This window comes from Thunnus thynnus, chromosome 16 (assembly GCF_963924715.1).
Source record: "Thunnus thynnus chromosome 16, fThuThy2.1, whole genome shotgun sequence".
Lineage (NCBI taxonomy): Eukaryota > Metazoa > Chordata > Actinopteri > Scombriformes > Scombridae > Thunnus > Thunnus thynnus.
In genome coordinates, this window is record NC_089532.1 from 11,362,098 (window position 1) to 11,373,866 (window position 11,769).

At 40.6% G+C, this 11,769-nt stretch overlaps 2 protein-coding genes and 1 long non-coding RNA gene across 3 annotated transcripts; 1 reads left to right on the top strand and 2 right to left on the bottom strand.

Annotated features, from left to right (window-relative positions):
* Positions 1-169: 169 nt before the first annotated feature.
* Positions 170-6,008, bottom strand: LOC137200313 (uncharacterized). The gene is made up of 4 exons (XM_067615026.1): positions 4,878-6,008; positions 3,271-3,819; positions 3,021-3,181; positions 170-1,528 (listed from the first exon to the last, which is right to left on the bottom strand). The coding sequence occupies exons 1-4, from the start codon at positions 5,040-5,042 to the stop codon at positions 1,096-1,098; spliced, it is 1,308 nt and encodes a 435-aa protein (XP_067471127.1). The 5' UTR covers positions 5,043-6,008; the 3' UTR covers positions 170-1,095.
* Positions 6,009-6,950: 942 nt separating this feature from the next.
* Positions 6,951-10,052, bottom strand: tpgs1 (tubulin polyglutamylase complex subunit 1). The gene is made up of 2 exons (XM_067615030.1): positions 8,828-10,052; positions 6,951-7,842 (listed from the first exon to the last, which is right to left on the bottom strand). Exons 1-2 carry the CDS (start codon positions 9,169-9,171, stop codon positions 7,197-7,199), a joined length of 990 nt encoding a protein of 329 aa, XP_067471131.1. The 5' UTR covers positions 9,172-10,052; the 3' UTR covers positions 6,951-7,196.
* On the top strand, positions 9,153-10,397 carry LOC137200316 (uncharacterized). Its single transcript, XR_010931942.1, has 2 exons — positions 9,153-9,241; positions 10,157-10,397. It is a non-coding gene; the product is annotated as an uncharacterized lncRNA (long non-coding RNA).
* Positions 10,398-11,769: the final 1,372 nt, after the last annotated feature.

Consider the following 11,769-nt stretch of genomic DNA (forward strand, 5'->3'; position numbering starts at 1 on the left):
TAAAAAACACCAATAAAAGAAAACCATGCACACCAATCTTACTTTAAATAAAACTTGGAGCTTTATGCAGTGGTGCATTACACAAATAATGTACAAAAAAACAAGCACAGGGTCATGATAAATAGAAAAAGCAGCCTGTTATTACATAATTGAAAACAAAATTGTTTGATGAATACAAAATTGGGAAAAGGGCAATATAGCTACTCTTTAATTCTTACCACAAGTGGGGTAAAACATGTAACATTTGACCAGATGGTGGCAGCAGAGTACTGACATAGTCCCCCCTAAATCAGATGTGTTTTTCTATTGATGTATTATGATTTTAGTACATCTCACTCAGCCTAACAGGCAGAGGTCTACATGGTCAGATATGGCCTATCTTTATTAGCCTAAGCTTTCAGTCAGATATCCTCCTCAAGGCATAAACAGGTAGCAAGTGAATGCAGCAGTGTCTATAGAGACAGCCAAGAAACACATAAAAAGAGGACGTAACCTGCATAATAAATTGGTTAGAGCCAACATATATGAACTGTCCCTTAGCGTGTCACTTTAATAACCATTCACACCCCATTTCCTCCCTTAGGTTCCAGGGCATAGAGCAGATTGCTCTTCATAGAGGGGGTGATGTTAACAGGAGGTTATGCCAGCGAGAGCTCAGCCCTTCATTCTGCTGTGTTCACTTGATACCTGTTCATGCCTTGAAGAAGGTCTCGCAAATTAAAAAGATTCTTGCACAGATTTGAGGGTGCAAATGCTTTTTTTTTTCATTCAGTTTGATATTTTTTAGCTCCAGCACCTCAGCTAATCTGATACTGGGTGAGTGGTGTATTTTTCTCTATTTTTGATTAGTCTAAGCTTTACATTTTCAATTTTAGGTGTATTTAGGCTTACATATGCCTTGATATTTAATGTTAACATTGCCATGACTACAGTTAGCATTAAGATACTGGTTAATACTGGAATAACTGAACGACAGAGTTATGTTGCCATCCCAAAGGGACAGCCATGCTACTTGTGGGGCTAAAATATAATAGTACAAGTACAAATGTTTACAAGAATTTCAGTAACATTAGTCCTCCTGTTTAAGAACCATTCTCAATTACTCTGCTGCTCAAAGTAGTCACAGAAGAGGCGTCGGATCTCCTCAGCATGACTTTGGTCCATGTTGGTTGAGATGAGCGGCTTGTGGCTGGGTTGAGGGCTCTCTGCCTCGGCGACCTCCACCTGCCACTCTGCCTTGAAGGTGTCCCCGTGAGACTCGCACATGTTGTGCAGAATGCAGCAGGCCAGGATCATCGTGGGTACCACATCCAGCCCACAGTCATTCCTTTTGCTCAGGCACTGCCAGCGTGCCCTCAGCCTCAGCAGCGCCTCCTCGGACACACGAAGCGCTCTGGCGAGCCGCCGATTAAAAAGGCGCTGTGGCTCCGTCAGCGCTGCGTGACTTGCCCTTCTGCCTTTTTCTTCAGGATAGGCCTTCATCAGCCAGCTCTGGAGCGGGTAGCAGGCCTCCCCGAGCAGCACATACCTGGACACAACAGATGGTTTTCAGTCACTTGAGTAAAATAACACACTAAGACTTTCAGATTGAATAGATAGTGTAGATAGATATGTAAAAATTAAACATGTTTGATAGGATTGTGACAGCAACCGCAGGCTTTATGTTCAATTAAGAGGCAGAGATTTGATTCCCAAATGCCTGTACACCACAAGATGTGTGCTCATTCCTTTTGTCATTGAGGGGGCCACAAGATTTTGAAAAACTGGCAAAACAAGGTAATAATCAGGCTTAAAACTGTGTAGTGTGTGGATGTCCTAAATGTATAATTGGAAGTAAATGAAGGTACAATGTCTGTCATACTGTGAAGTCCTTCTGATTGACTCAACATAACTGCCATTTCACCTCAGCTTTCCATAGTCTGTTCTTTTTGTTGATTTAAAAAAAACATATGAGAAAGATGTTTCCCTATGAAATATCAATGCTGAAATTGTCTGGTGTGCAAATTTATAATACCACAGGAATATAAGCTGTTTGATTACATCCAAAAATATATCAATTTGTTCCCTATAATGAGAATTTCTAAGCAAGATGAACAAAATTATCAAGGCTTTCAAAACACCATTTCCATAAAACATGACACAGCTTTTAAATCGCCACTTTGCTCCTTTTGAACAGATGGTAAATAGATATCAGTCCCAGATTAGACTTTCACCACCCACTTGTTCAAACCTTATGTGCATCAAGCCATCATGTTACAGTCCTCTTTAACAACTGTAGAGATTTAACTGATGGTGGTTACCTAGCCTTTAAGTTAGATGCTATTTCAGGTAGACAGATGAGTGACAAAGGCTGGATGCAAACCCGACAAACAAATGGAAAGGAGGGAAAAGACTACACTTCTTCCCTTAAGGTAGAAATTAGTATATTGTATCCTTAAAAACTGAAAAAAGTCTCTGCATACCTGAATATAAGACGGGTGCATCGGAGGAAAGCACAACTTGAATAAAAATTAGAAAAATGGCCACACATTGTCTCCCTTACTGCTGGAATAAGCTACATAATAGGTATTATACCTGATGAAGGTTAAACAGATCGAAACATTGTATAAAAATGAATATTCCAACTGTGAGCGAGACAGTGTCGGGGAGTTGTTCTCATTATCTTTAAATATCTTCTTCACTTACAATTAAAGATTTATTGGGAACAACATTTCGGTACACCGACTTTCATCTGATGAAGGTCTGTGTACCGAAACATTCTCAATAAATCTTTAATTGTAAGTGAAGACATTGAAGATAAAAAATAAGAAACTCCCCCAAACATTCCCAAAAAATCTTTTATAACTGCAAGCGAAGAAGACAGTGTGCGGGAGTTCTTTGTTCTACTTTAGTCGGCCCATGGTCTTCTCCGACGCACCTGTCGATCTATAGGTGTGCAAAAGTTCTTCTCCTTGATCTTTAGATGTCTGAAATATGTTATTTACGGTAAGTAAACTGTCATGCATTTGGCTTAACTTTACCCAAGTGGTTTTCCCATGAAGATAGGTGGTGGGGCAGGTGACAGTCCACCTTCCGCAGCTGTGGCCCATAGGGATGAGTTCTGTAAGATGTCAGCTGGGTCCGTCCCTCCTGGGAAACTGGCACATACATCCCAGAATTGCCCCCGCCCACTAACAGCCACCTGAAACACCAAAGACAAACAGTCAAAATGTGATGTAGGACAACTAACGGGCATGTATTTGCATGAGCATACATAGGTGCCTTCTCCACCTGAGACAGCACTGAGAGCCAGCCAGCAGGGTTGGCATAGTCAGACGCGTTGCTTGATGGGGTGATGATAGCCGTGTGGAGCGTTACTATAGCAGCGGCGCAGTGAGGAAAGCCCCAGTGGGACAAGAATAGCTGGGCTGAATCCTCCAGCTCCTGCTCATTGGGGGGCCGCAGGTAGACAGCGCTGAGGAGCGCCACGATGGCATGACACATGTCTCTAACACACCTGCACACAGTGGACTTCCCCACACCAAAGAGGGTGCTGATGGTGCGGTACTCGATGTTCGATGCTAGACGCCACAGAGCCACAGCTACACGTTTCTCCACCGGCAGCGCCAGGCGGAAGCTGGTGTCCTGGCGAGCCAGACGTGGCCGCAGCTTGTCGCAGAGGTAGAAGAACGTCTCCCGGCTCATCCGGAACTTATCCAGCCAATCAGAGGGCTGGAATTCTGTCATCACCACCCGCTCCCACCAATCGGTGCTTGGAGTTGTGGTCCAGGGACGTGTGCGGATGCGGACGTTGGAGTGGGTGCCTCCTGCTATCATCATCTGGGGAGAAGATGATCCAGAATAAAATAAAACTGATTTTCTTTAGGTTAATTCACTAATTTTTATCCCTCTAGTCACTCTCACAAAATTTGTTAAAACCACTGTTCGACTTTATTACAATGCTTTTGTCATTTCCAGCATTTCACACGTTTTCTCTTATATGGGAAAATATTGTTTGGTTTCTCTGGCCACAGCAGATATTATGAGGACAAATTCTACCTGATCATTTTTTATCATAGTGATCCACCCATGTAAATGCAATAAACCTCATTATGTAACCTTATAATAAACGATATTGGCACTGCAACTAATAATTAAATCGACAGATTGGTTGTTTGGCCTATAAAATATTAGAACATGGTGAAAAATGTCAATCACTATTTCCCCACAGCACAAGGTGCAACCTCAAATATCTTATTTGTTCCCAATCAACAGTCCATAACCCAAAGACCCAAAGATATTCCGTTTATTGTCATAGCAGACTAAATAAATCCAAAAATATTCAAATTTAAGGAACTGGAACCAGAGATTTTTGGTATTTTTTATTTTTTTAAAATGACACAAAATGAAACATTATCAAAATTGACTAATCGATTAATTGTTGCAGCTCTGAACGATATCTCTATTATTGCTCACAGTGCAAACAGGAAAGCTGTCCAAACATATTTGCATGTCTTTTGCTATTTTTATTCAATCAGTCCCTTTTTGGAAAGAGCTGTAAATCCTATGTCTTGGCTTTACTTTATCTTTACTGTTTCTTAGTAAAAATGCACCTGGTCAAGCTGTGTTGACATGATGTACATTTTTGGGAGGCCTCTGACTGACAAAAATGAGTAAGTCTAACGGAAAATGGTGTTTTACAATCCAAAAATATAGCGATTAGATATTATACGCGCAGAAAGTGTTCTTACAATAACCTCTATGCATGTTGCATGTTAATATAATATAAACAGCAATATGCTAGCTGTAGACAGCATTGGTCATATGACTGTGATCACAGCTGTCTAAAGTTTTTTGGGGGGGAGATGCAGATGTGAGACAGAGAAGGAGGGACTGACCATCAGCATCCTTCTCTGCCTTTGGAAGAAGTACTGCCGATGTCGGATGCGTCTTTGAATCTCACTGCGCCTCTGAATGTGGGCGTTGTTTATGTCTCTCCTGCGCTTCAGCAGCATGTATGTCATCAGGAACATAACAGACCGCAGCTGCTCCTCTTCCTCCATTTTGACAAGTTCAACCAGGAGGCAGCAAGCTAGACATTAAGTTATAGTGGAAGAAAAATGCTTCAAAACAACCCTGGTGTCCATGTCCAACTACTTCCGGGTTCTTCTTCTTCTATTTGGTTTTAAGGGTTGCTGCCATCGAGCGTTATTAGGCGCATTACCGCCACCTTTTGCTTCGGAGTGTTGACCAGAGATTGAAGCCATTAAAAGATACGTTCACAAATTTTCAAGTGTGTCTTAAAACAACAGTCAGGTGCCCATACGGACACTGAAAGAGTTTTTTTTCGCTGTAATCATTCCTCCTGTTCATACTGGCTACTAAGAGATCCCCTTCAAATGCTCTTTCAGTGTAAGTGATGGGGGACAAATAAAATCCACAGTGTGTCCACAGTCATTTTGTGCAAAAATGCATTTAAAAGTTTATCTGAAGCTTATATGAGGCTTCAGCAGTCTGAGTTAGTCTCATCAAGTGGACGTCTGCCACATTTATGGTCTTTTTAGCATCAAATTCTCTCTTTGTGTTTCCTTGGACAGGGTTTCCCTGTTGAGCTGCAGTGGTAGTAAAAAAAAAAAAACTTTGGCACTAAAATCTGAAGCTTCATATTAGCTTCAGATAAACTTTTAAATATACACAGAATGAGGCTTGTGGATTTTGCCCCCATCACTTACACTGTAAGTGCATTATGAAAGGATCTCCTAATGGCCGGTATGAACAGGAGGAATGATTACTGCAAGAAAAAACTGTTTCAGCGTTCATGTGGGAGCCTGACCGTTGTTTTTAGACAAACTTGAAAAATTGTGAACTCATCCTTTAATCCTGTCTGTTTGATAAACTCAAAAAAATTTATATTCTACTGTATAATTTGACAGGTTCATTCATGTTTTTATATTAAACTCCAGTACTCCACCCTCTCTGAGTTCCTTGGGTCTGTGTCTGCTCTTTAGTAACCACCAAGAATGATGCTGCCATCTAGTGGTTACAAGTAGTGAAGCTAGTTGAGTATAAGTAGTGGTTGAGATAATGTTTCGGGCACAGTTTTACATGTCAGACATGTTTAATTATTCACATCCCTCTTAAACTCATATGACCATGACTCATAAACTCAAGTAGTTGAAAGTTAAGCCTACTGTGCTCTTTGCTTTGTTTGTGGACAATCAGTTGCAAATATACCAGCACTGCCAAGACTTAAAACACAAACTATCAGCATGTACAAACTGCTAAAGCAAATATATGCTTACATACACTATTGATTTTTGTTAATATATATTTTTTGTTGTACTCAGTGTTATCAATTGCCATAAAAAATCAGTTATTCTTTGGAATAACAAAAACTGCTCAGTGTTTGAGATTAGTTTGCAGAGCTAACAAGTAACTGCAGCGTATAATAGCATGACAAATTTAAAAAATAATGTTCAATACATGGCTGGTGTTCAAAATATTCTTATATAGGCTACAGAAAGCAAACATACGGTGAGGTGCAAAGCCATAAAGGCATACAAATGCAAGACAGCTGAAATAAGTAAAACTCACATTGGGCTTCCCAACATGTCAGGATCAGGATAGTACAGGGTTAGTATCTGATTTTCAAATACAACTGGGCAACTATTTCTGTTATCAGGTGGACAAAACATGAGAAACACCATTGGTATAATGCAATACAATCCAAGACCACAGAGTTGAATCAGTACCTCTCTGTGAGTCTCAACAAAACCTGAAATTTATAAGATTAAAAAGTAGGATTTATTGCAGGGCTGTTGTATTTAGGACAGGGTGTTACTTTCTAATCAGAGCATTTCATGGCAAAGGGCTGAACAGCAATGGAAACTATCTCTAATAAATAGAGTCTAAACAAGGAACTCTTTGTCCTTCACACAGCACAGTAACTGCTTGCTAAGTCACAGCAGATGTCGATTTCTCATCTTTTCCACTTTAATAAGTTCAATAACAGACAACAAACAGTATGTTTTACATGAGTGCCATTCTTCAAATAATGGAATTATTGGATTCAATAAGTGTTTTGTGGCAACTTTTCATTTGGGCAACAGTAGATTTGAGTTAGAGGTAAGAGAAGGTGCACATAAGGTAATTATTTATTCTAGGATATACTGTAGTGTGCTGTACTTTCAAAAATTATGAGAAAACAGAGAGGAAAGCTAGGACACGACTTTTACTCGAGTGATGAAGAGCTCTGCTGCTGCATTCTCAAACTCCTTTGCGTCCATGTTGCCACCCAGGCCCCGCGTCTGTGCTCCAGACATGGCCTGAGCCAGCTGGTAGGGAGAGATCTTGGCACTGGCCTCCAGGTAGCGAATAGCCTTCACGTTGGCCTCCAGACAGGAATTGGCCTTGGTATTAGCATTAACACAGCAGTTTGCATCACAACCCTGTGAAGTCTCCAGTGCTTCCTTTAGGGTCCCCAGCACGGCCAGGCACAGTGCCCGCAAGGCAGGCCCTTCGTCTGGGCAGCACACCTCAGCATAAAGCCTCTGAGCCTGCCGGATGTAGTCTGAGAAAACCGCACACGTGAGCACACCGTGACGGAAGACATCATAAGGGACGGCCTCGTGGTCTTGGCAATTCAGGCGACGGAGGAGCGGAGCGGAGGTGGAGGCAGGGACTCCGCCCTCACTGCACAGGCACTGCAGAGTCTGTGTATAGAGGCCTCCTCTTACCCCTCCACCTCCTCCTCCTGTGGGGCTGTCAGTGCAGGGGCCATCGGGAACGTCATCTGGACGTCTACGCGGGCCAGTGAGGTTTAGGAGGTCATAGGCTACACGGACGTTGTTGCTGAAGGCAGATCTGGGTTTAGAGTGAGGAAGGAAAAGCAAGTCATTGGTTAGTGTGCAGCAGGGAAAACTTCATCTTCTATTATATTCCCATTCATTTCTGATGGGCTCAACTACATTGTACTAATGGGTACATTTTAACAGGGGAGGGATGATATGGCAATCTATCAGTACAGTCTCCACACTAGTATAATACTGTGATATGTAGTCAATACACTATAGTACAAAGTGTCTCAGTTTGATAAAGGTATGACATATATTACATTGTCATTTGCTATTTTTGCGTTAATTTATTATTCAATGGTGAAAGAAATGATGACTCTGGAAGGAGATGTTGCTGTTGAATCTTTTAAATGTAATTTTTCAATGCTGTGAGCCCCAAACCAATAATGTCTGTATGGCTAAACAGCACTAGAGGCCAGAAATATCTCTTTTTGTAATTTGGATAAACCTTAAATTTACACAGTTAAGATTAAGATATTAAGATAAGAGTTATTACTAAAGGCACAGAGTTATTATTGCCTTTGCTGCAGACATTTTCACTGGAAAGATTCTGCTTTCTCGTAGAACTACTCTGTTGAATGCAGAATAAATGCTGAATGTTGCACTTTATCATTGCCATTGTCTATAAAATTATACAGTACACAGTGCATTACAGAATTGCCTGTTTCGGTCAATGTAGGCCTACAATGTGAGTTACTGTATGGCATACATATCGTGCCTATAATCATATATTGATTAAAACTATCACTATGTTTTTCACAGTGACAAGAAAAGGAGGCTGCAACAAAGCAACAGAGAGAATGAGCTTCAGTAAAACAGACATTAATTTGCATTAATAAGCAAAATAATGAGTAGTTGAATAATTAAGCCTGGATTATTTAAGTATCTACGTTAGCACGGTGAAAGAATATATGTATTATCTCATATAGGAGGATTTGATAGTTTTTATATTAATATAGGTATCGAAAGGGTTTGGCTCTGAAATGCACCCAGACCTCTGAGAGTGGTGCGCCAGCCGCAGGTGCCACAGAGCCCGGTTGAGATGCTGCTGCTCCGGCGCGCCTGCGCTCATCGGGCCGTTGATCAGATGCTCTCCATCGCCGCATCCAGCTGTGCCGCCGGTGGTCTCTGTCACGGAGGCGAGGTTGCAGAAGTGGTCGGCCAGGAACCCAATGGGATCATCCGACCTGGCCTCGACCATCTTCAGGATCGCCCCGCGGAGCAGCTCTCCAACACCGGCCTGCGACAGAAACTCCCTGTCGCTGTCCGATTTGGTGGCTTTCCCCTCGGGCAACCCAGGAGGAGTCACCCCAGTCCGGCGTTTCTCCTTGTCCGCCATTCCTGTTGATGTCCCGTGTCGCAGCAACGGCAGCGGAAGTGATTACCGACCGGTCGGGAAACAGGAAACGGTATTTTAATTTATGATCTAAAGTTATCTAGCTATGCGGTTATTAAAGTAGAAAAAAGATTTGAAAACACCCTAAACAAAAGACTTTCCTCTAAAACCTTAACAGCACCACTCCCCTCTGCGGGTCTTTCTGGTTGCTATGGAGACGGCTCAGTACCCCAGGCAGAAACAGATGATGGGCCCCATGACCCAGTTCCTCCCAATCTATGTACTGTCTGCAGTTTTCTATGCTATTATACTACCTATAATACTTTGTTGTGTAGTAAAACAAATTAATACAAGAATATACAACATATAGCCTCAGCACAAAACTGAATTAATTCAAAAAAATTAAAACTATCTTCAAAACAGGGCCTCTACTTTAAGGCTCTTATCATGTCAGTAAATCATCACAATCAGGGGGAGGGTGATATGGCAATATATCAGTACAATCTTCACACTACTTATGGTTCTGTCCCAGTATGGCTCTATGTCACTCCACCAGTCCACTAGATGCCCTCAGACGTTTCTGCCCATTTAAGACTGGGCTGAATAGGAAGTAGGACAGATAAGAAGTTATAAATTATATTTAAGGACCACTTGAGAAACTTTCTACTTTGATTCTCATTAGAACTAAGTGCTCAAGTGAACTGAAACACTTGTTATGTTATTCAGAGCTGCAGCTGTCTTCTAGTCCTTGTAGTAGGTGATGTAGTGCTGAGGTTGTTTTGCTGTGTTTGCTCAGTGTGACTTGTGCACTTTAAGTTATATTTATGTAATTCCAAGACAGTTTAATGAATGACAGTTTATATATGAAGAGGATTGTGCATGGTTATATTGTGGACTTTTATTTGGCTCATGGATGAAGTTCTGTTTTTGATGTGTACTAAGCCCAGAGCAGCTATTGCCTTTAATGTTTTTTTTTCTTTTTTCCCAGCCTGCTCTTCCCTCCAGACCTGCCCTGCTCCCTGTGTCTTCCCCAGCCAATCAGCTCCCAGCCTGCCCTTGCATCTTGCCACCTGTTCCTTGTTGTTTCATTAGTTCAGTTTGTATTTAAGTCCTGGTTTTCGGCTCAGTTTTGTTGGATCCTTTGTTCAGTTTGCTCTACTTTGTTCTGCTCTGTTTATCCAGTTCTACTTTGCCTGTACCTGAGCCTAGAATAAAGACATTATTCTTCAGCTTTGGTCTGCTTACAGTCTCCTGTATTTGGGTCCTTCTGCTCCACTCCACCTAACGGATATGTAGTCAATACATTACAATACAAAGTGTCTCTGTTTTTGATAAAGGTATGACGTATATTACGTTGTCATTTCTGCATTAATTTATTATTCAATGGTGAGAGTGATGATGACTCTGGAAGGAGATATTGCTGTTGAATCTTTTAAATGTCATTTTTCAATGCTGTGAGCCCCAAACTAATACTGTCTGTATGGCTACACAGCACTAGAGGCCAGAAATATCTCTTTGTAATTTGGATAAACCTTAAGTTTACACAGTTAAGATTAAGAAATTAAGATAAGAGTTATTTCTAAAGGCACAGATTTATTTTTTCCCTTGCTGCAGACATTTTAACTGGAAAGGTTCTGTTTTCTCATAGAACTACTCTGTTGAATGCAGAATAAATGCTGAATGTTGCACTTTATCATTGCCGTTGTCTATAAAATTATAGCCTACAGTATACAGTGCATCACAGAATTGCCTGTTTTGGTCAAAGTAGGCAGCATATGTGTTATTGTGAGTTACTGTATAACATCCATATCATGCCTATAATCACATATTGATTAAAACTATCACTACGTTTTTCACATATTAGTATATGTTCTTTTGTGGTGCATACTTCCAAAGAAATTGTCACACAGTAAGTACATAAGTCTGGAGCTTAGGGGGCAGGGATCTTTAGCTAAAAATCTGTCACAAATGTATTGTTTCTTGTACAAAACAATGTGCATATGACATTCAAAGGATACACAAGTAACAATAACAAACTGACATGTAAATTTAGAATGAGATTAGAAGAAGTAGTAGAAATAACACTATAACTGGGTCAAACTACCCCTTGTCTTGAGTGGCCTTCTGGGTAACTTTAACCCAGTATTGTGTTGGTGCTATATTGACCCAAACTGAGTGAAAATTAGTGTGAATTCTTCTTCTTTTTTTTCATTTTTAGATTAAAAGTAATCCAACTGGTAGTTTTGTACGTCTTCTCTGCCTTTTATTATTCATTTGACATGCTGATATAGTCTTTGATGTTTGTGACTGTTTTAATTGTGTGTGATAGCAATGCAACCCCAGTGTTCAATATTAGATAATTATTCAACATTATGAAATAAATAATCACATGAATATATTGTGTAAAATGTATAAATGAAACAATTTGTCAAATAATTGAAGAAATTATTAGCTAAAATGGCAACCATGCTCTGGTTCTAACTTCTCAAATGTGACGATTTTCTGTTTTTATTTGTCATATATGACAGTAAATTGAATACTACTAATACAAGGTTTTAAACTGTTAAGTCAGACAAAACAAGCAGATTGAAGGCATCACTG